Consider the following 24,788-nt stretch of genomic DNA (forward strand, 5'->3'; position numbering starts at 1 on the left):
AGTAGCAACCCTCTATGGCCTCTGCATCAGCTCCTGCCTCCAGGTTCTAGCCCTGCTTGAGTTCCTGTCTTGACTTGTTTCAATAATAAACAGGTTGCTTTTGGTCTTGGTGTTTCATTACAGCAGTAGAAACCCTAACTCAGGGTTTTAATTTCTCTGATGCTTTTGAAACACATCTCTCTCGGGAAGACAAAACCAATTGTCTTTCCGATTCAAAACTTTGCACTGGGTTGTATAAGACAGCATGCTTCCATGCCCCTTTTTCTTGGATGGGATGCCAATCATGGCCTGACCAACTAACCTAAAGCTTAACCCTATCCTGTTCCCTATAAAATTCACTAGGCTGTACTCTCTTCCCAGTTTGAACGCAGCTGGGAAATTTTAATAAAAGCATTCAACTGTAGAGGGATTTTAATCCAGCAACATGGCTACTCTGGCTGAAATACAGATGAGCCCTTAGTACATACCTCTAATCCCAAACAGTGAGGTAAAGTTAATTTGTAGAAGGAAGCACCTATGTTTGAAAGTAATATCTAATTGAGAGGCAGACAAAGTGATGAATCATAAAAAGATTCGACTGAATATGATATGAACAACTCTCACCAGAACAGCAAGAAAACAGAGGCTACTTAAGAGAGGAGGAGGAGGAGGAGGAGGAGGAGGAGGAGGAGGAGGAGGAGGAGGAGGAGGAGGAGGAGGAGGAGAGAGGGAGGGAGGGAGGGAAGGAGGGAAGGAGAGAGAGAGAGAGAGAGAGAGAGAGAGAGAGAGAGAGAGAGAGAGAGAGAGAGAGAGAGAGCGCAGTTTTATCAGGATAGTTGTACAGAGACAGGTTGCAGAGAGAGAACAAGTTAGATACAGGGGAATGAGCCAGAGAATGAGAAGTCAGATTAGAACACAGTGCTTAAAGTTAGTATGAGGCCAAGCAGAAGTCAGAAGCTGAAAGAAGCCAGTTTGAATCCGTCAGCATGGAGTGGAATTTTGAGCCGGAAGAGCTGAGTTGCCCAGCCAGCCAGAGTTAAAAAAGCCAGAAAGGGTGAACTTAGTCAGCAGTAAGTCTCAGATGCTGAAAACGCTGTAGACCTAAATAAGATTGTACACAGACTAGAAGCTTCCAGGGCTAGGCCTAGGTTAGCAGACAGTGGCAGTAAGCCTCCGAGATGACGATTACACCAGAGGAATAAAAGTTATATTTACAGCCACTATTTACTTTCTCCTGCTGTATTTTCTTTAACTCTTTTTGATGCATTAAGAAACATTGACTACCAATTCCTCACAGTATGTTTTGACCCTTCATCTAAACCCTATGTGGTAATTCAAACTTGCTGACTCAGCTGGTGAGGGTATTGGCTTTTACTTTGTGAACATTGCTGTTGGTTCCTGCTGCAGCCCACTCTTTTTTTTTTTTAATTCTGGGTTATGAATTTATTTATTTTTTCCTTTTTTTCTTTATTAACTTGAGTATTTCTTATTTACATTTCGAATGTTATTCCCTTTCCCGGTTTCCGGGCCAACATCCCCTTAACCCCTCCTATATGGGTGTTCCCCTCCCCATCCTCCCCCCGAACAACCTCGTTCACTGGGGGTTCAGTCTTAGCAGGACCCAGGGCTTCCCCTTCCACTGGTGCTCTTACTAGGCTATTCATTGCTACCTATGAGGTTGGAGCCCAGGGTCAGTCCATGTATAGTCTTTGGGTAGTGGCTTAGTCCCTCGAAGCTCTAGTTGGTTGGCATTGTTGTTCATATGGGGTCTCGAGGCCCTTCAAGCTCTTCCAATCCTTTCTCTGATTCCTTCAACGGGGGTCCCGTTCTCAGTTCAGTGGTTTGCTGCTGGCATTCGCCTATGTATTTGCTGTATTCTGGCTGTGTCTCTCAGGAAAGATCTACATCCAATACCTGTCGGTCTGCACTTCTTTGCTTCATCCATCTTGTCTAATTGGGTGGCTGTATATGTATGGGCCACCTGTGGGGCAGGCTCTGAATGGGTGTTCCTTCTGCCTCTGTTTTAATCTTTGCCTCCCTATTCCCTGCCAAGAGTATTCTTGTTCCCCTTTTAAAGAAGGAGTGAAGCATTCACATTTTGATCATCCGTCTTGAGTTTTATGTGTTCTAGGCATCTAGGGTAATTCAAGCATTTGGGCTAATAGCCACTTATCAGTGAGTGCATACCATGTGTGTTTTTTTGTGATTGGGTTACTCACTCAGGATGATATTTTCCAATTCCATCCATTTGCCTATGAATTTCATAAAGTCATTGTTTTTGATAGCTGAGTAATATTCCATTGTGTAGATGTACCACATTTTCTGTATCCATTCCTCTGTTGAAGGGCATCTGGGTACTTTCCAGCTTCTGGCTATTATAAGGCTGCTATGAACATAGTGGAGCATGTGTCTTTTTTATATGTTGGGGCATCTTTTGGGTATATGCCCAAGAGAGGTATAGCTGGGTCCTCAGGTAGTTCAATGTCCAATTTTCTGAGGAACCTCCAGACTGATTTCCAGAATGGTTGTACCAGTCTGCAATCCCACCAACAATGGAGGAGTGTTCCTCTTTCTCCACATCCTTGCCAGCATTTGCTGTCACCTGAGTTTTTGATCTTAGCCATTCTCACTGGTGTGAGGTGAAATCTCAGGGTTGTTTTGATTTGTATTTCCCTTATGACTAAAGATGTTGAACATTTCTTTAGGTGTTTCTCAGCCATTCGGCATTCCTCAGCTGTGAATTCTTTGTTTAGTTCTGAACCCCATTTTTAATAGGATTATTTGTCTCCCTGCGGTCTAACAGCCCATTCTTGATTTTCTTGCTAGAGACCATGCAGGAAGGCAACCCTTTACTTACAAAGTCAGCAGTGAAACACCCTGATCTCTCTGGGTTTTGTTTTCCTCTATTTATTGGTATATTTCCTCTTACTTTCTTTCATACCATTATTTTTCTCTCATAAGTACTTTTGTGTTTATACCAGACAGTCTTCCCCATTTAAAGATCTTTAAAACACAATAATTAAAGGAGTAGAAAGAACCATAATGGTGCCTGGGGTAGAGACATGATTCTGAGGTTAAGAGCATTTCCTGCTTTTCCAGTGGACCAGGGTTCAATTCCTGGCACCTGTGTGGCAGCTGACAACTGCATGTAACTCCAGTTTTAGGGAATCTGATGTTCTCTATTGGCCTTGGAGGCACCAGTCATACACATGGCATACATTCATACATGTAGGCAAGACACCCATGTGCATAAAACAAAATTAAAACTCAATAAAAACTATAATGTAGAATTTCCAGTTCATTAGAGGAGGGAAATGATCAATTCTAAGAACACCACTCCTGGAACAGAAAGTACAAAGGAACAATTATAATTAGCTCTGAATTAATTAAAAGAACAGTGATCACAAAGATATGAATGGGATAAATTTCCCTATGAAAAAACAGGAACCAAGGTCCAATAATATAAATTTGATAAAAGATAACTTAGAAACAAAATGACCAAGGGATATGTGTGAAGAGTTGGGCAAAAATAAGTCCTATTCTGGAATGGGTCAGAAAATATAACCACACAAGAAAGATGTGGAATAATTCTTAAAAAAAGAGATATTAAAGTATTTTTAGGTGTGTTGTCGATGATCTGGAAAAGCCAAGAGATTCCTGTGGGAAGGGTTAGTTAGGGAGTTTCCTGTAAGTCACCAGAACTGTAAGTGCCACCACCTTCCCTCCCCTGGCTAGTCCCTGACATTGTATTTAGAACAGGGCCATAGAGACAGAAAACTCCAGCAAACACATATACTACTGCATAAGCTGCTGTTTAATGTATAAAACATGGTTCATTTAGGACATGTAAGAATTATGTTCCTGAATGCATTTCAAAGTATATTAGTGCCTTAAAATAGTAAACGTTGGCAGAACTGCCAGATGACAAGGACACATCTCAAGGATTTCAGTATTATCTCACACAACTGTCATTGCTTAGTGACAACTTGAGCACCCGAGTCAGAACGAATGAGAGGAGGAAATGGTTCACAGTGGCATACTCTCCTTAGGGTCACTTGCGGAGACCTCAGTAGATTTCAAATTCAGAGACCAATTCCTTAGAGCCCATAACTGGAAAATGATGGTTCCTGGAAAATGCTACTTGGCAGGGGGAGATGAAAGGAAATGCAGGTAGAATAATGCTCAGCCACCAGAGTGCATCCGGAAAAGAGAACATTCAGAGCCTCAGAAGTACAGGTGTGGGAGGCATAGGTAGAGGTCCCAGCAGGCAGGTCCCTTTGTTCTCCTCAGGGAACGTGTGGGTCCCACCTGGCACCTTGTCACAGCTCAAAGCTAGCCTTTGATCCTACCACCTACCCACTTATATTTGTCTTCCTTTTTCTTCACCTGTTTTCCTTCCTTCCTTCTAAAAGTTTTCTTATCTGCATCTTTCCCACCTTCCTTGGTTAGCTCTCATGTGATAATGAGATATATGCCAATCACTTTGTGTGTGTACAGTGACTTCACTTACTAAGTCAGAAGTTGAATTCATAGAAACTAGTCATGCTTTCACTTGTCTCTTTGGTTCACTCAGCCTTTGTTTCTCTTTTTATATCTGTTTCTCTCTCCCCATTCCTACCATGTACAAACTCTTTTTAAAAAGGTTTTATAGACAAAATTTATTAGCTTTGTAATATTAATCAAATATTGACCAAATGAACTCTTTATCATGCTTGGAAATGACACTTGCAAAATTCATATGCTTAATGATTGATTTTTTTTGGAATTTCTTCTGGATGAGAAATTAAGCATGTATGAGGACATGTGTACAAAAATGGTTATTGCATGTTAATAATGCAGGTGCCAGTGTTCAATTCTGGGGCATTACTCAGCCATCAGATATAGCCAAGCTTAAATGATGGGGAAGGGCAAATAATACACTGATGAGAAATTACATAATAACTTCTGATATTCCTATGTGTTGATGGGATGTACAGTGGGACAGCAGGCTAGATGTTGATTGGTGAGATTAGTAGGATGAGGACAGTCTCAAGACAGATATCTTCATGGTGTCTAACACTTCACTTGCTCCATATCCAGTCCTTTATATTTTTAGCTCAAACCTGCTTCTCCTCCATTTCCCACTTCACCATAACCTTATGATTTCCTGGGGAATCACCTCTGACTCCAGACAAATAACTTTAGGAATGACTTCCTTTTATCTGTTTACACCCTCGCTAAGGTCACCTTCTCCCCCAAAATACAATATTCCCAAGGCCCAGCTCCAATCATTCTTGCCAAATTCAAAACATCACACATGGCTAAAAATTGGAAATCCTACCATGCCTCCAGCCCACTTATAATTACACATATTATTTTGGTTTTTAATATTTAGGCCACATGATTGGCAAAGTCTGATTGATCTTGGAGAAGGAAGACACAAGGACAATAGACAAGATGGTGGCAAAGACTGAGTTGCCTTTCATCTTTATCCTGAAAAAAAAAAGTGCCACATGGGGCTATTGATAGCTGATGAACCAAAGGGGAGGTTTAATTCCAATTTCAGAACTGGATGTTGTAGATCACACTTGTAGCTCCCACACTTGGGGGGCTGAGGCAGGAGGGTCATGAGGTCAAGGTCTGCCTGGGCTACATAATGTGTGTGTCTGTCTGTCCATCTATCCATCCACCAAAACAGTCAAAAGAAGTGAGAAGAATGAAGAACTACTGTGTTGACTGAACCCTTGTCATTGGCACTCAGGATCACATCCTATATGCATCCTGGGAAATGGAGCACCACAAAGTTGGGAGTGGAATTGGGAGTATTGGCTTATTATCACCATTAGGCGACTCTGCATTAGAATTCTACTGTGTAGTTCTGGGCCTTTCAGTAAAGCGATTCTTTTCCGGAAGAAATCCAATGTGATGTGAATAATGAGCTTTGAAACTGCAATTCCCACGCACTCTGTCCCTGATTCACCCTTCTCTCCAACTTTTCTGACCTGTTGTCTTTTTTATTCCCACACCCAGAGCTGCCTTGATAGCCAGTTTGTAATGCTCACATGTAGCACACCTGTTTCCTTTCAGTCCAAACACATATTTTACTTTATTCTTTTAGATTCTATTTCGTAAACATTACACATTTTCTTTGATTGTGACTGATTTGAGTTATACTTTCTCCTTTTTGCTATTGCACTGTGTTGCAGCATTTTTTTCTGACTGTGTATACATACAAATACTTCTGTGGGATACAGTAGTAGGTGCTAATGAATAAGTAATGTTTAAATGCTCAACCGAGATGGTGACATCACTGATTATTCACAAAGATGGCTGGAATTCCTCTTCTTCCAAGAGGCCTGAAGCTGATTTGTGAATCTAGCCTTGGATCATCTGGTGCTATCAAGGATGCTTTGTTTCAATGTATCAGAAGTTGTAACATTTTGTAGTTAGGGAATTTAAACTTTCACTGTTCTGAGGCTTACAACATTTTTTACCTATGTAGCATAGATATTTATGTATCTTTTCTATAAATTGTGTTTCTGATATTTGTCCAGATTTAAAAAAAGATGTATGTATGTATATATTCATGTATGTATGTATGTATGTATGTATGTATGTATGTATGTATGTATGTATGAATGTATGAGTACTCTAACTGGCTTCAGACTTACCAGAAGAGGGCACCAGATACTATTACGGATGGTTGTGAGCCACCATGTGGTTTCTGGGAATTGAACTCAGGACCTCTGGAAGAGCAGTCAGTGCTCTTAACTTCTGAGCCAACATATCTCTAGCCCCTTGTCTAGTTTTCTACCAAATAATTTATCTTTTTAAAAATGCCTGTAAAAATTTGTTTCAATTTGTTTGAGGACTTTATAATCCACACAATGTAGTTTGGCTAAATATACCCTTCTATTCCTTCCCCTATAACTTCTCTCCTATTCCCTCTACCACATTTCCCTCCCAACTTCAACTTCATGTGCTCTCTCTCTCTCTCTTCTCCGTGTCTCTCTTTCTCCCCCCTCCTCCACCCAATACAGTGAGTCTACTTGCTGCTAACTATATGTGTATGGATACAAGGTCATGTACTGTAGTATGGTAGTCTTTAAGGGTCCATGTTTCTGAAGAAAATTGTCCTTCAGCAGCCATCAATTGCCAATATCTCTCTTAGAAGGAGTCTGGCTTTGTGAACCCTCCACAACACATGCTGGGAGTTTGGCCAGCTTGACCTTGTGTGTGTCTTGTCACAGTCTCTGTGAAACAGTGTCATCATGACTCGAAATTACCATACTTATTTACTTCCTCTTTCCAGTCACTCCTAAGCTTTTGGAGTAGGGGTATAAATCAGATGTTTCATCTAGTCTGCGTACTCTACATTTTTTTATTTTCTGCATTTTCATCAGTTGTAGGTCTCTATTAGCCACTGGATGTGCTGGATGGCTTTAAACCTGACACAAGCTAAAGTCATCTGAGAGGAGGGAACCTCAATTAAGAAAATGTTTCTATAAGATGGAGCTGTAGACAGACCTATAAGGTATTTTCTTAATTAGTGATGGATGGAGAAGGGCCCAACCCATTGTGGGTGGTGCCATCCCTGGGTTGGTGATCCTGAGTTCTATAAGAAAGCAGGTTGAACAAGACATGGGGAGCAAGCCAGTAAGCACCACACCTCAGTGGCTTCTACATCAGCTCCTGTCCCCATGTTTCTGCCCAACTTGAGTTCCAGTATTGATTTCCTTTGGTGATAAACAGTGATATGGAAGCCAAGTAAATTCTTTCCTCTTTCTCTTGCTTTTAGGCATGGTGTTTCATCACAGTAATAGAATCCCTAACTAAGACAATTACCATCTACCAATAAATGGAGCATCTATGATGAGGGTTGAGAAATGCATTAATTTGTGTGTATAAAGATAAGCAATTGGGGAGCAGTTTAATGCTATGACCATTTAGCAGAATAGGTCTATAACCTAGCCAGCCATGAGTCTTTGGCTGGTACCAATTAATGGTACCAGGCATAGGTTCAGTCTTGTAGAGGGTTTTTAAAGTCAATCGGAAAGTGCTTATTTCCTCCTTACCATTTATGCCACTATTGCACCAGAGGAATATCTTGCCAGGCCAGTCATTATCTCAGCGTGCAAGGTTCACAAGTGAATAAGTCTAGTGATTACTTTTCTCTTCTGGAAGAGTGCATAGAAACTTCCAACACTATGAAAACCAGTCAATAGGGATAAAGCTTTTAAGTCAGTCAATAATAGCTCTTTGATATACAGATTAAAAAGCCCTGTCATATATTTATCACATCCTTATCATTTGCTTCATGTCCAACTGTTAGGATTGTGTCTTAGTTAGGGTTTCCATTGCGGTGAAGAGACACCATCACCAAGGCAACTCTTATAAAGAACAACTTTTAACTGGAATTGGCTTACAGTTTCAGAGACTCAGTCCATTCATTATCATCATAGCAGGGAGCATGGCAAAGGGCAGGAAGACGTTGTGCTAGAGGAGTGAGCAGAGAGTTCTACATCTTGATACAAAGGCAGCCAGGAGGAGGGTCTTTTCCTGAACTGGATGGAGCTTGAGTATAGGAACTCAAAGCCCACCCCCACAGTGATGCACTTTCTCCAACAAGGACACACCTATTCAAACAAAAGTCACACCTCCTAATAGTGCCCCTTTAAATGACCAAGCATATTCAAACCACCACAGATAGCTATCAACAAAAAGAACAATAAAAACTGATGCAACTTTGGGTCATTTGTACTCCTGTGAGTAAGCCCTCACCTATATTTCTAAAAGTAGACCCAGTAAAATTCACTGCCTCACCAAGTTGTCCTTTGGCAGTGATATTTAGTTTGCTTTTGGTTTCCTATCTGGGATGATATACTTTTTTTTCACATAACCATGAGATAGTGTCACATAATACAAGGGCAGTGAGGAAAAGGCTGATAGGACCTGTTTGTCTGAGGTTTCCAGACTAGAGCAGCATCAGAGTGGCTAGCTTACCTCACAAAGGGGATGCAGGTATGACCACCTGGTAGGAGAGTGAAGTCGGAGGCCAGATGTATCTGGGGCTTAAACCCCAACAGGTGCCTATCCAGAAGCAGGAGCATGACCTGAGTCTGCTGGTAGCTGAGAGCAATATGGGGCTAGAGGCCATTTAATCTTAGTCTTCACTGCTGATAAAGGTATGTCCTGTCACTTTAAGGCCCAGAGACCAACAACAAGTCTGAGAGCCTGGTTTAAACATGGTACAGAGTAGTGTTCAGGATGGTCTTCAAGGACCAGGAAAGTAATCCATAGATTAGAAAACAGAATCACGTACTGAAGACTTGGTTCAGAATCTCCTTTAACACACCAAATAAGAAGCAAGGTGCTTGATGGGGCTTGTTAACATGTTTAAGAAACAGGGCAAGTGAAGGGAGGTGGAGAGGCCATGTTGCCTGGAACATGGGCTCACATTTTGTGTCTCCTGCTGCATCACCTTCATTCTGATGGTAGGTTAATGGGATTACAGTGAAGATTTGAGCAAGTGATGTGCCAGTAAACCAGTTTTGCTTACTCATGAGGAATATTCAAAGATGACCAGTCAGTGCTGTGCAAGATGAGGTAGACAAGAGCAATGGATGTTAGTAAAAAGCTTACCAAGGACACAAACAGGAAGAAAACTTAGTGAAATATGTTACAAGTGGGTAGCAGATAAGACCAAAAAGAGAAAGTTGTGTGGCTGATAGGATATAAAAGTTTTATGGCAGTTGGGGGCAATTACTTGGTCTTATTGACCATTTGTGTGGGGTACAAATCCAGATAGGTGGGTGTCTCACTATCTTATTAAATAATACATTTTACAACACAACTTGTCTTTCTCGAGATTATCTATGTCAGATGCTATACGTCACTAGGAATTATGCTTCAGATGCTTGTATAAGACATCTTAAGTCACAAGCAGAGTCAAAGTAGTTGTGGGTTGGTTGCTAAAATATGGGAGTTTTGTTTTTGTTTTTGACCTTTTTCTCTACAGTGGATGCTTGCACTGTAAGTAGTATCAATGTCAGATATACTGTTCCTTTTACTATATAGATATAACATGATAAAGTTTGATTCATAAATTATCTGCAAGGATGAATAAGAGCTACCAATAAAATAGAGCATATTAGAGTGTTCTACAATAAAATGATTTTGAATTCATGAGTTGCTTATTTCTGGAATTTTCCATTAATATCTTTGTACTCAGTTCTTTGTGTACAACTCAAACCAGAGTGATGTAGAATGCTACATTTGATTATTCCCTTATAGATTTGATTCAAGTGCACCTACCTGGCTTAGTTGTCCACTTGAGAGAGCCTACAGCACGAGTTGATTGGCATTACCTATGGAGAGGATACATGGGGCCATAATGATGTTATCAGAGAATCACTGAACAAAGACCTCAGAAATAATACCTGATGGATGTTGGTTGTCTTTTAGTTTTTTCGTCAATTCTATACCCAACCTAAATATAGTCTCTCAACTTATTAAAAATTCTGAAGTGTCTCTCAAGGTATTTGTTTGTTCATTGTCTATATTCTACATGCTTTAACCAGTGTGTCCAGATCTTAGAAATTTTAACTTAGTTTATTTTCTCTGGTAAAATTGGATATTCTCCAAAACTAATGTGTATTCCAGACTAAGACTTAATGTTTTCATGTCTCTTAAAGTAGGTTAACAAGGTGGGGCCAGTAGTGGTTAGTCCTGGAAGCCACTATCAAGTAGTCTTACACATTTTCTTGGCTTCTTAATAAGTCTCATTTTTCTTCTTTGTAAGGGGGCTACTCAGTATACTGTCTGCAGGGAAGATGGCAGTGAGTAAGTGACATAAGAGGCTCAGGGCCTGATGAGCCTCAGGATAGTGAGATGGTCTGAGTTCTAATGAGCCATCCAGGTAATGAAGGAGGTTCTATAGATGCAGCTGTTGAGGCTGTGTGAAATCTCAGATGGGGGTTACCACATCGGTACATGAAAATTAAAAACTTTGAAACCACATTCTTGCTGAGAAAGGGTGTTTCATGATGTCAGTGCTTAAGGATCAGACATTCATTGTGATCTTGAGAACAAGGAGATGGTATCACTCAGCACAAATGAACAAACAAACAAACAAACAAACAAACAAACAAGAGGGGATGGGGGTTGGGGGTGCCAGAATATAGAAGTAAGTATAAATTTTCCCTGGAAACAACTGGCGTGGGGAAAATGGGCTGAATTATAATAGTGAAGGTTTTATTAACTTTCTTTGGTGAAGGGGAGAGAGAGAGAAATTGTGAGATCATTGTTGCAGTGTGTACTTTTGCATTATTTTTTATTCACATTACATCCCAACTTCAGACCCCTATCTCTTCTCCTAGTCTTGCTCTTACAAAACCCTCCCCTTTTCCTCATAGAAGGGGAATCTCTCCTTAGTTACCACTCCACCCTGGGACATCTGGTCCCAGCAGAACTAAGCACCTCCCCTCCCACTGAGACCCAAACATGAAATACAGGTAGGGAAAGGGGATCCATGGCAGGCAACAAAGCACAGATAGCCCCCACTCTAAACTGTTAGGGGGACCCACATGAAGACCAAATTGTACATCTGCAACAAATGTATGAAGGACCTATCCATACCCCCTGCATGCTTTTTGGTTAGTGGTTCAGTCTCTGTGAGCCCTCATGGGCCTAGGTTAGTTGACACTGTAGGTCTTCTTGTGGTGCCCTTGACCCCTCCAGCTTTCTCAATGCTATCACTCATCTTCCTGATGTTTGGCTATGGGTCTGTGCAGCTGTTTCCATCAGCTGCAGGATGAAGCCTTTCAGGAGACAGTTATGCTAGGTTCCCATTTGCAAGCATAGCAGAATGTCATTAATAGAGTCAGGGGTTATCTCTCTCCCACATGCTCAGTCCAAGTTGGGCCAGTCATAGGTTGGCCATTCTCTGAATCTCTGCTTCATCTTTATCCTTACACATCTTATAGGCAGGACAGATTTTGGGTTGAAGGTTTTGTGGGTGGGCTGATGTCCTGTTCTTTCCTCTGGAAGTCCTGCCTGGCTACAGGAGGTGGCCACTTCAGTCTCTATGTACCCCACTTGTAGGAATCTCAGCTAAGGTCATTCTCATAGACTCCTTGAAGCTTCCCATCTCAGGTCTCCAGGGAAATTGGTGGGGATGCATCTCTGGGACTAGCCGGACACTTTTGTTTGATTCACTAAGTACCCCTAGAACCCCATGTGTGAGATCTCCAAGAAATGTTTTAATTCTTTCTAGCATCAAATGGACAAACAGTGATTCAGTTAAATTGCAACATTACCTGGTACTGGCCTAAGACAACAGAAGTTTGACTTGCTTTCATAAAACCTCTCACTTTAGATGTCAGTCACCAGTGGAAGGTTCCTGGGGTAGCTCAAACTTCCTTTGAACTTGGCTATGAAAGGAGTATCCCCACAACCTCTGCCATTTTTGGTATCTTATTCCAGTTTTTGTTATGACCAAATATCATAAATTGAAAACAATAAAGGTGGATCTGAGGTGTGTGATTTGAAGTACACATTTGAGGGACTATGTCTGCTGAGGGTGTTTGCACTGTGTCACAGCATGGCAGAGGAGTAAGTGACAAAACAGCACAAAGTCACCCCTGAAGAAACTAACCTGCCTTTGCAATAAAGGGCACTGATCCACTCAATGATGGTGAGGGAATCATGACCCATCTACAGGTAAAGATTCCACACCATAATTCTAGTTGCAATCAAATTTCCCCCTGTGCCTTGGCATGGATAAGCAGATGAGCAGCTCGATGCAAGAAAGGATGTTACTTGGGGTTTCTTTCATCTACATCTCTGCCCCATGTCTTAATCAACCTGGAAGCTCTCATAATGCTTTGAGACAGGCACAACTGATAAAATCATTAACCACTGCTGATTAACTCAGTCTTCACCCCCTCAAGGTCAAAGGTGAACTGTAAGGTCCAGCTTACTTGGTTCTTCTGACAATGAACTCCATCTTTTTGTTGCCACGGGGCTCACCTAGAGCTGACTTACGCATGCTATAAAAGGGCTTGCCGTGGAATGTGTAGATGCTCTTTTCTCATGTTATCACTCGGGAATACCTAGGGTTCTAATCACAGAAATGGGGATGAAAATCAAATATGCATTTCTCACTATAGTACAGTATCATAGTGATGACTACAGACATTCCTTCCTTGTAACCCACAACAGTGTCAGGAGTTGAAGAGAAAGGATCCGTTGACCTGCAGAGGAAGCAGGTGCCTTGCTGGCTACATCTACACCAGCTCTGAAAAGAAAACAAGAACCAGATACATTCCTTGAATGAAGCACCATGGCCAGATTTTTACAGACCCTGATGTTCTTGGTGATCACAGTGGAATTTGTATCTAGAAGAGTCGAAGCCTGGGGCTCACCAACGATTGTAAGGCCATTTGAAGACATCCCCAAATCCTATGTCTATGTCCAGCATGCACTCTGGTATGCCATGAAAGAATACAACAAGGCCAGCAATGATCAATACAACTTCAAGGTGGTGGATATCCTAAAATCTCAGGAGCAGGTGAGTATGCTGTCTGCTCCTTGCTTCTTTATTGTCTAGTCTTCTGCTGGGGGCAGAGACAAGTGTCAAGTGATAGTTACTATATAGGAATGGAAACAAGGCCATTGGATGCCTTTATCTACAACATATCATTTCATTTTAGAAGTGAAGATGAATTAAATTTTTCTATGTATTTACTTATTTATTATGCAAAAGAAACATAAAGTATCAATTAAAATTGGTTGTAGCAACACTGAAACTGTAGGTCAGGGGCTAGCCCAGTGGTTAAGATCACTTTCTTCTCTTGCAGATAACCCAGATTTAGTTACCATCATCCATATGGCGGCTCACAACTCTTTGTAACTCAAGTTCTTGGGGCTCTGATGCCTCTTTCTGGGTTTTGAGATCCCCAGGCATGTACATGGTATACATATATGTATATAGGCTAAACACTCATACACAGAAAATAAAGATAAATAAAAAGTTTAAAGGGTAGGCCAGAGCTCAGAAGGGACCTCTGTGGTTTTGTGCAGTGTTGAGGGTCAGTCCATATGAGCTTGTACAGCAGCCTGGAACTACTTGGGTTCAACTAGAACATTTCCTCTATGTTAGTTGGCCTTTTTTCATGACTCGCTCATTCAGCTTGTATAGTTCCTAATCAGGGGCTATTCTTCTGTGCTAAAGAGAGGAAACCGAGTCATGGAAAGTGTACAGTGCTGTAGAGCTAGTAAGGGAGTCAAGACATAAACCCAGATCCTTGTGATTGTACTCAGGGTATGACTCTGAGTGACTGGATAGAGTGAGCAACTTTTGATTCATGCTCCATAGCAGGGAAGAGTCCAGCAAAAGGGAAAAACAAGGTACCTGAAAGGTCCAAAGTCAGAGGAGTCTGGAAAAGCAGGGAAGGGCTGCCTTGGCATGCAAGAACTCCCTTGTCTCTTGTTTGCTGAACAATTGGGAATGTACATTAGGCCCATGACTAGTTGGTGGCTGAGTGAATTGTCACTGCTTGCAATTATTTTAACTTAGAAACACAGAGGTTCTATAAATTATCATAATTTATGGTGGCATGAAAGCGATATACATTCAGAAAACTTGCTTTGGAATTTCAAATTTAGATATTTTCTTGAGCTACCAGTACATAGTATCATACCCACACTTATACACACACACACACACACACACACACACACACACACACACACACACAGATACATGCACACCTAATAAAAAAAGAGAAAATTGTTTTTTGCATTTCCAATCTGTCTGGCTACTTCACAGAATACCATCCACTAAAATAGTTTGCTCTCTCTTTCCAGATATTTTCTATGTACATAGATTATGGAAAGATTCAAAATTTCCTCGCCCTCTCCCTCTCTCCCTCTCTCCCTCTCTCCTTCTCTCTTCCCCTCCCTCTCCTTCTCCCTCTCTCCCTCCCATCCCCCTCCCTTTATCTCTTTCCTCCCCTCTCTGTATGTGAGATAGAAAGGAAGATATGAGGAGGGAGGGGTGTGGGAGTTGGAGGAAGAAAACAATGTCAGAGTCAGTCCTTGTCTTCTACCATGTAGATTCTGGGAATCAAACTCAGGTTTTCAAGTTTGGTGGTAGGTAGTTTTACCTGTGGAGCCATCTCACTGGTCCAATTGAGTGTATTTTATATTCATGAAATCATACTGTATTTTGTTTATTTTGCCACTCAAAATGTCACAGGAATTCACACACACATTCTGTACTTTCTGTAAATATCTATATCTATCTATATATGTATGTATGAAAACTAAATTACCATGATTATTTTTGCTTATATCCTAGCAGATCAGTAGGTTTGTTACTAGAAAACATAGTACAATGGACATGCCATTGCATTCAACATAGTCAACACTCTGAATTCTTTGGTTAGAGAATATATTTGTGAGATAAAGGCAAATTGCTCCTGGATACTGCTACTCAGCCTATCTTTTTAGAGTTGTATTTGTCATGTTGGACACTGAACACAGGGCCTCAGTTAGGTTCTGGACGAAATAGATTCAGGCTCCCGCCAGTGCTGCTGGTATATGTCTCTCGCTATTCATCATATCAATATTGGAACTCTCTTGACTTTTAGATGCTCATCTGTTTGATGGATAAGAAAATATATCCTTTTGTATTTTTCAGTACCGTGAAAAATGTGTCACATACACACATAGACATGTATGTATATGGCTGTACTTATACTGTTTGCAGTTTAATTTTGCTTATGCACTCTGTAGACTTTTGAAAACACACAGCACTTAGCTTTCTCTTTGTGTGTTGTTTGGATTTTGTGTCTTGCTTGAGAAACCTTCCTCCACCTACCATGAATTTATTGACCAACTGAGCATTAGGTATGTGTACACTTTTAAAAGTAAGTAAATTACCAGAACTCTCATCACAAAAGTGCCTCTAGGTTTCTGAAAGATGGATATAACAGAGGCTAAAGCTTTCAGTTGTTTGAGAGGGTTCCTGCAGGTATCCAGACAGGGAAGTGAACCCTCAAAGAGATAAGAATGAAAACTGTGTGCAGATTTATTTTATCAACCAGGAACAGACTTTGGGGAATCTAATGCCAGGAAGTTCATTATCAGTATATTCAAAACCCAGTAAAATAAGGAAAAAGGTTTCCAGGCAACAATCAGTTCAATTACAGGTGCACAATAAAGCTTAAGGTGCATATAAACTTTTTTTTTTTTTACAAAGTACTTGTGACCACCAGGGTGGGTTTTGTGTTAAAAGGCCTAGAATCTAGGGTGGTTTTTGTATGATAGCATAGAGGTCAGCAGGCCATAAAGTACAAGTGACATCTCTTCTAAGGGAGGGGAGAGTTTAGAATAATCATTCTGGGGAATTTGGATGAGGTCTTCCTATGAAATAAAATGTGGGTGAGGTCTGCCTCCACAGATAGCACAAAGAACACTGGGTCATTAACAAAATCCACTCTCAGTTTTCTGAAGGAAACGCAGGCATTTGATTTTTATCTCCTTCATTGAGGGGACACCCCTGTAAGATTAATATTCTTGGGTCTTGGAGTGCTTCTCTGTCAGTGCAGGGCTCTCTGTGCCCCCCAAAATTGTAGAATTCTTTATTCTTTCCCCTGGTCTGTCAGCTCCTGGGCTCTCTCATAGTTGCCTCTGAGAAAGACATGTGCTGTCATTTGAATGTGTCCTCCTACAAACATGTTTTGGAAAGTTAATCCCTTATGCAAGGGTATGAAGATGTGGCCCTAAGAGGAGGATTTTATGTTACAAAGAGAATTCTTACCTTTGGCATCTGACTGACTTCTCTCTCTGACAACGTGGGTGCCTGTGTGAGTGCTTACTGGTTAACATTGCTGTTTTCATTGCTCACTTTCCCCAAACATGAAACTCACTGATTTATTGATTTTGCTAAACTAGTTGGCAATTTTCCTTGGACACCAATTTGTTCTTAAGGGTCTTGAGGCTGGCTGCAAACTCAATCTCCTGCCTTATTATTTTTTTTGGTGTGTGTGTGTGTGTGTGTGTGTGTGTGTGTGTGTGTGTGTGTGTGGTATGCTCCCTCCTGTCCTTCTGTTCTCTGCTATGGTTAGATACAGTAAAAAGAATTCTGCTAAGCTCCCTGATCTGTGAATGTGGAGCCTTTAAAAACCTCAAAAATTAAATACCAGTTCTTTCCAGGTGACCTAATCTCAAATTCCAATAAATAAATGGTTAATTTTCCCTGGAGAATGCGCTTTGCTTATAATTTCTTTGTTTCACTCTGGGGATATTACTATTATTATAAAATTAAAAACCCAGGCATTAGGGAGATGACTCAGTCAGTAAAATGGAGGCTGCAAATTCATGAGGGCCTGAGTCTGAGCTACAGCATCTACTCAAATGTTAGGCATTGTAGTGCACGTCTGCAACCCCAGCACTTGGCACAAGCAGATCCCTGAGCTTCTCTTGACAGACAGCTTAGCAAAATCAATCAATCAATCAATCAATCAATCAATCAAACAATCAATCAATGAGAGTGATCCAAGAAGACATCAACATTGATTGACCTGTGGCCTTTCAGAGCATGCTCATATGTACATATGCACCAACCCACATGAACACATACATACAGCATATGTATATGTATATGCACGATAATAATGATGATGTCAGTCAATAAGAGTAAAACAAGATAGACAGATGTCAAGGTAAGAATTATCTCAAATAATTTCAAAACTTCTGCCAGGAGACGTAGCACGGAGGAAGAGTAGGAATATCTTCTAGCCCTAAGTAGCCAGTGGCATATTGGCTCATCAGAAGGGATACTTGGTGCTGTTTTCTTCTGTGAGATTTAATTTACACGACTCGTTGACAGATCACAGACAGCCTGGAGTATTATCTTGAAGTAAACATTGCCCGAACAATGTGCAAGAAAATTGCAGGAGACAATGAAAACTGCTTGATTCAAAATGATCCTAAAATGAAAAAGGTATGTGGTTGACATAAGAGGAAATTGCCCCGGTCCCACCTGTGTGATAGTGAACATTGAGAGGACAGTTAAGACATATTTGCTAATTTCTTATTTAAGCTTTCTTCATTTGAGACTGTGATAGCCAGACTGCAGTCCTAAGATGTTTCTATTATCTATCATTGACATCATCCTACCCCATTCTATAAGACATATACATACGTATGTACTTGTATCCAGGGAGACACAGACATGAGCACACATAGAGATACATATAGATGACACATAAAAGGCTTAAAGCAAAGCCAATTCATTATCTATTGCTATCTTGCATTCTGGTCAGAGTTCTTCTGGGTAACCAACCGTTCTGCTCCAATGGTATGTACTGGCAGGAATGTTCTAGACAAGTGAGTCACCACAGTCACACACAGTACTTCACAGAGGATTAGCTGATAAAGCTGGAGCTGCTCGAAGTTCATTCCTCCTGTTTGGGGCTTCTCTGGCACAAAGTCATAGAGCAAAAATCTGTCCTGTTCTTTTCTAGGACTAAAGGGTGTGCTGGCATATGAATCTGTCCTTGCTAAAACCAGAACTATGTCTACCTTCTTTTTACATGGGTGCTGGGGATCCAAATTTAGGCACTTTGCAATACCTTCTCCAAAGTTCCCTAAGTAACTGTTCTTTATGTCTCTTTTAGATGGTGTTTTGCATTTTTATTGTTAGCTCGAAACCATGGAAGTTCGAACTTAAAATGCTGAAGAAACAATGTAAAGATATCTAATCAGCATCCAGTACACCTTGCCACTCTTTTCTTTTAAATGAATAAAGATGCTTGCAAGAGAATGGACCACCACAACTGACCTGCTGACTTTAGTGTGTGTGTGTGTGTGTGTGTGTGTGTGTGTGTGTGTGTGTGTTCTCATGTTCTTTGGAACTAGTGCTGAGAGTGTGTGGTACTATTTTCTGGGGTTGGATAGCCTTCCCTAGGTGGTTCCATCATTGCTAAGGAAAGGGAATCTGTGGCTAGTAAATGGATACTACTTATAGTCTAACGAATCTCCAAGCACAAATAACTTCCACTGTCTACAGTGGCTCCATGGGGTTCCTTCTTCACCCATGAAGTTCACATAGCATGCATGGCATTAGCAAAGCACTAACAGCACCTGCCAGTTGCATTATCACCTTTGCTGTCATTCATGGCCTCATTTCAGTTTCTGGTTGTTCCCTGAGAAAATCAGTTCCTACTTAGTTCACAGCAGGCTCAGGAATCCTCTGGAGTAGGCTTTATCTATCTTAAGTGAGGGTTTGGGAAGATGGAACGAGACAGTTGTTAGGTCTTGAGTGACTCAAGTCTCAATCTGGTGAGGTTCACCAAGAATTCTCTAATGGTTTTCTGGTTGAGTGGTGTATTCTCTACTTATGAATAAATATGGGGAAGATGGCTTTATTGAGATCAACCAGAAGACCAGTTATACTTGTAAATCATTTGCGACGAAGGCTGGTTTAGACCTACAGGTGCAGATAATCTATGTTGCCTCCAATGTCTTTCTGGAGCTAGATGTCTGGAGAGAAAACTAAGGTGACACATTTCTCCTGGAGAGCAGTATCTACTAACACTGCCTGCTTTCTGTGGGTGGTGGGTGAGGTTACTACTCATGGAATCCTGCTATGGGGTCAGACAGCAGACAATTCACCTTTGCCTCCTTTAACCTGGTGCCTGGCTGTGCTAAAGGGTTAAGTGAAATGGCACTTTTCCTGGTCCTAGCTCTGTGGCGGTTGGGAACAGGGTGTGGAACTCTAGGAGAGGAACTCTTGTAGAATTCGACTCCCTGCCCTGAGATCAGGCTGTCTTTACTATGCCTTATTGCTTCTTCATAGTCTCACCCCCTTCTTACTGCTGTGCACATTTCCTTCTTCTTTGCTTTTCTTCCCCCACTACACACATTACATTGGTTCTTTGTGAATTTCACATCATGCACCTTAATCCCACTCATCTCCCCATCCCTTTGCAACCACCCTTCAACCATGCCCTTGTAACTTCTCCCTAAAAAGAAAAAAACACCCATTGTGGAAGTTGTAGTGTGTGACCATACGTCCCGCAGTCTATCCTTTGTCCATACTTTTTTTTTTATCTTTATTAACTTGAGTATTTCTTATTTACATTTCGATTGCTATTCCCTTTCCTGGTTTCTGGGCCAACATTCCCCTAACCCCTCCCCCTCCCCTCTATATTGGTGTTCCCCTCCCCATCCTCCCCCCATTACTGCCCTCCCCCAACAATCACATTCACTGGAGGTTCTGTCTTGGCAGGACCAAGGGCTTCCCCTTCCACTGGTGCCCTTACTAGGCTATTCATTGCTACCTATGCGGTTGGAGCCCAGGGTCAGTCCATGTATAGTCTCTGGGTAGTGGCTTAGTCTCTGGAAGCTCTGGTTGGTTGGCATTGTTGATCATATGGGGTCTTGAACCCCTTCAAACTCTTTCAGTCCTTTCTCTGATTCCTTCAACAGGGGTCCCATTCTCAGTTCAGTGGTTTGCTGCTCGAGCTTTTAGGTGTGTTGTCAAGCTCCTGACATATGCTCTCTCCTGTTTCTTTCTGCAGGCACTCAGAGCTATGAGTTTTCTTCTTAGCACAGCTTTCATTGTGTCCCATAAGTTTGGGTATGTTGTACCTTCATTTTCATTAAATTCTAAGAAGTCTTTAATTTCTTTCTTTATTTCTTCTTGACCAGGTTATCATTGAGTAGAGCATTGTTAAACTTCCATGTATATGTGGGCGTTCTTCCCTTACTGTTATTGAAGACTAGCTTTAGCCTGTGGTGGTCTGATAGGACGCATGGGATTATTTCTATCTCTGTATCTGTTGAGGCCTGTTTTATGACCAATTATATGGTCAATTTTGGAGAAAGTACCATGAGGTGGTGAGAAGAATGCTTTAGGATAGAATGTTCTATAAGTATCTATAAGTCCATTTGGTTCATGACTTCTCTTAGTCTGTCTATATCTCTGTTTAATTTCTGTTTCCATGACCTGTCCATTGATGAGAGTGGGGTGTTGAAATCTCCTTCTATTATTGTGTGAGGTGCAATGTGTGTTTTGAGTTTTGGTAAAGTTTCTTTTATGTATGTAGGTGCCCTTGTATTTGGAGCACAGATATTTAGGATTGAGAGTTCATCTTGGTGGATTTTTCCTTTGATGAATATGAAGTGTTCTTTCTTATCTTTTTTGATGACTTTTAGTTGAAAATTGATTTTATTCGATATTAGAATGGCTACTCCATTGTGCTTCTTCCAACTATTTGCTTGAAAAGTTGTTTTCTAGCCTTTCACTCTGAGGTAGTGTCTGTCTTTGTCTCTGAGGTGTGTTTCCTGTAGGTAGCAGAATGCAGGGTCCTCACTGCGTATCCAGTTTGTTAATCTATGTCTTTTATTGGGGAGTTGAGACCATTGATGTTGAGAGATATTAAGGAATAGTGATTATTGCTTCCTGTTATATTCATATTTGGATGTGAGGCTATGTTTGTGTACTTTTCTTCTCTTTGTTTTGTTGCCAAGACGATTAGTTTCTTGCTTTTTCTAGGGTGTAGCTTGCCTCCTTATGTTGGGCTTTACCATTTATTATCCTTTGTAGTGCTGGATTTGTAGAAAGATATTGTGTAAATTTGGTTTTGTCATGGAATATCTTGGTTTCACATTTGTGTTCTCTTAGGGTCTGTGTGACATCTGTCCAGGAGCTTCTGGCTTTCATAGTCTCTGGCGAGAAGTCTGGTGTGATTCTGATAGGTCTGCCTTTATATGTTACTTGACATTTTCCCTTGCTGCTTTTAATATCCTTTCTTTATTTTGTGCATTTGGTGTTTTGACTATTATGTGATGGGAGAAGTTTCTTTTCTGGTCCAATCTATTTGGAGTTCTGTAGGCTTCTTGTATGTTTATGGGCATCTCTTTCTTTAGGTTAGGGAAGTTTTCTTCTATGATTTTGTTGAAGATATTTACTGGTCCTTTGAGCCAGGAGTCTTCACTCTCTTCTATACCTATTATCCTTAGGTTTGATCTTCTCATTGAGTCCTGGATTTCCTGTATGTTTTGGATCAGTAGGTTTTTCCGTTTTACATTATCTTTGACAGTTGTGTTGATGATGTCTATGGAATCCTCTGCTCCTGAGATTCTCTCTTCTATCTCTTGTATTCTGTTGGCGATGGTTGTATCTGTGGCTCCTTGTCTCTTCCTTTGGTTTTCTATATCCAGGGTTGTTTCCCTGTGTTTTTTCTTGATTGCTTCTATTTCCATTTTTAATTCCTTCAACTGTTTGATTGTGTTTTCCTTGAATTCTTTCAGGGATTTTTGTGATTCCTCTCTATAGGCTTCTACTTGTTTATGTTTTCCTGCGTTTCTCTAAGGGAGTTCTTCATGTCTTTCTTGAAGTCCTCCAGCATCATGATCAAATAAGATTTTAAATCTAGATCTTGCTTTTCTGGTGTGTTTGGATGTTCAGTGTTTGCTTTGGTGGGAGAATTGGGCTCCGATGATGCCATGTAATCTTGGTTTCTGTTGCTTGGGTTCCTGTGCTTGCCTCTCACCATCAGATTATCTCTGGTGTTACTTTGTTCTGCTATTTCTGACAGTGGCTAGACCGTCCTATAGGCCTGTGTGTCAGGAGTGCTGTAGACCTGTTTTCCTATTTTCTTTCAGCTAGTTATGGGAACAAAGTGTTCAGCTTTCGGGCTTGTAGTCTTTCTTGTGTACTGGTCTTCAGCTGTTCCTGTGGGTCTGTGTCCTGAGTCAACCAGGCAGGTCGCTTGGAGCAGAAAAGTTGGTCTTACCTGTCGTCCCGCGGCTCAAGTTGCTCATGGGGGACTGCTTTTGAGCTCTCCATGAGGGCAGCAACCAGGAGGACCCGCACCACCTTTTCCGGGAGCCCCTGTGCACCGGGGTCCCAGATGGCGTTAGGTGGCGTTAGTCAGAAATGTGGGCAGAGTGTAGTCTCTTCTGGCTTCCCAGGCATGTCTGCCCCTCTGAAGCTTTAGCTCTTCCTCCCATGAGATTTGGGTGTAGAGAACTGTTGATTGGTCCCTTCAGGTCTGGGTGGTATCTGGAGCTCGGGGGACCTGCAGCTCCAGTGCCCCTATCTTCCAGTTCCCAGAGGCCGTATACACTTTCCTCTTGGGCCAGGGATGTGGGCATGGGTGGGCAGTATTGGTGGTCTCTTCTGCTCTGCAGTCTCAGGAGTGCCCACCTGTTCGGGCGGTGAGCTCTCTCTCCCAAGGGGTTTGGGAGCAGTGAGCTGCGGGCTGGGACCAGTGAGCTGTCCATACTTGTTTTAAAAAAATTTTGTTGATTTATTGTGAATCATGCACCCCACTCCCACTCATCTCATCCTCTCATATTCACCCTTCACCCTTGCAACCTGCCCCTCCAAATAAACACATAGAAAGAAATAAACAGAAACAAAGCATAGAAATCATCTCATCATGGAAACTGTAGTATGTCACAGTGTGTATACTGGGACACATCCCAGTATCTTCATTTGCAAATGTTCATTGCATGAGCCATTGTTCTGGTTCTAGATTTTTGGCTTCTTTGACACTGTCAGTATAAGATCCTCACTAGAACCCCTTTAGGTTATCCTGTTATTGTCCTTTATCATGAAGATCCTGCATTTTTGGATCAGCAGGACTGGCCCTTTCACACGGCCCAACCGTTCTCAGATGATATTGATTTTGGGGTGGGTCAGTTCAGAGCTTTTGATCCTGAGCTGGTAGCATGCTGGCTTTTCCTTATCTGAACCATCTGTTTTCCACCTCCCATGCAGTGCAGTAGGGTGGGCTCTCCAGTACTGCTCTGGCTAGGCCAACCAATGCTATCATTGGCAGAAGGCAGGGTCAGTACGCCTGCACTCCTGCTCTCAGGGACAGCTCACCCATACCAATTGCCTCCAGAGCCAGCTCCACTGTGCTGCCCACTCAAGGCTTGGGTCCCACTTTCTCAAGTGCTGGAGCCTTCCAGTGGCTGGGACAGTTCTCCCTACCCTCATACCCTTGGCAGTAGCTCATTGATGCCTTCATCTTGGTCCAGCTTCACCGTGTTGCCCAATTGAGGTGCAGGGCACACTCTAGTGAGTGTTATCATTGGTGAGAGGTGGGGCCAGCTTTCCATAGCACCAAAGCCATTTTTGCACAGGCCCTGGACATCCATGTGGTCCCCCATGGATGCCTGGACCAGGTATATCCTCGAGTTCCCTAGTGATAATATGAGCTACAGACATAGACACAGACCCCTGCTGCTGCACAGCCAAGGACCCAGATGTAGCCCTCAGCAGCATCTTGGACTGGGACCTCAGCAAGGTCTCAGGTGTCAGAGCTGAGCACTCACAATAGGCTGCTCCTCTCTGTCCTTGATTCTCCAGTTCCATCTCTCTTGAGAAGGCTCAAGCTGCTCCATTTCTCTTTCATTTCTTCATCTGTTCACCACATAGTGACACATTGTGGCTCTTGCTGCAGGCTGGTCACATGGGCTGACAGGCTGGTTGACCCCTGGGTGACAATCTTTTCTGACAAGGAGGGCAGGTCTGTGGGTGGCATGGAGGTCCACAGGTCTCTGTCTGTTTTCCACCTTGCACGCAGTGCTGAGTGGTGGTAGGCAAGGCTCTGTGCATCCATGGCCTGTCCTTCCTCCCCCTGACTTGATTTGGTTTTTAAGGATCCTAGGCATAAAACAGCTTTGGTAACCAAGCCATGCAGGTATCAAGCTAGGATCGACAAAGGACAGCCATATGTTCTGTCCCTGAATGATATAAGAACAACACCATCAATAAGGTGTCACTTTGCCTATTGTCAGAGGTT

The 24,788-nt window shown here is 41.9% G+C and overlaps 1 protein-coding gene and 1 non-coding gene across 3 annotated transcripts; one reads left to right on the forward strand and one right to left on the reverse strand.

The window, feature by feature from the left end:
• The first annotated feature begins 9,026 nt into the window (after positions 1-9,026).
• Positions 9,027-18,802, forward strand: Cst13 (cystatin 13). 2 transcript variants are annotated; one of them, XM_087653970.1, is made up of 5 exons: positions 9,027-9,143; positions 10,252-10,495; positions 13,180-13,528; positions 17,855-17,968; positions 18,645-18,797. In XM_087653970.1, the coding sequence occupies exons 3-5, from the start codon at positions 13,301-13,303 to the stop codon at positions 18,726-18,728; spliced, it is 426 nt and encodes a 141-aa protein (XP_087510096.1). In that variant the 5' UTR covers positions 9,027-9,143; positions 10,252-10,495; positions 13,180-13,300; the 3' UTR covers positions 18,729-18,797.
• Positions 18,803-24,640: 5,838 nt separating this feature from the next.
• On the reverse strand, positions 24,641-24,788 carry LOC120102029 (small nucleolar RNA SNORA48). The gene has a single exon (XR_015685141.1). It is a non-coding gene; the product is annotated as a small nucleolar RNA SNORA48 (small nucleolar RNA).

This window comes from Rattus norvegicus, chromosome 3 (genome assembly GCF_021556685.1).
Source record: "Rattus norvegicus strain SHRSP/BbbUtx chromosome 3, alternate assembly SHRSP_T2T, whole genome shotgun sequence".
Classification (NCBI taxonomy): domain Eukaryota; kingdom Metazoa; phylum Chordata; class Mammalia; order Rodentia; family Muridae; genus Rattus; species Rattus norvegicus.

What these genes read in the sequence shown, in the direction of transcription:
- Cst13 (XM_087653970.1), top strand. Translation starts at nt 13,301, where the DNA reads ATGGCCAGATTTTTACAGACCCTGATGTTCTTGGTGATCACAGTGGAA. An exon ending in TCCTAAAATCTCAGGAGCAG is followed by an intron (nt 13,529 to 17,854) that starts GTGAGTATGCTG and finishes ACTCGTTGACAG; the next exon opens with ATCACAGACAGCCTGGAGTA. An exon ending in ATGATCCTAAAATGAAAAAG is followed by an intron (nt 17,969 to 18,644) that starts GTATGTGGTTGA and finishes TGTCTCTTTTAG; the next exon opens with ATGGTGTTTTGCATTTTTAT.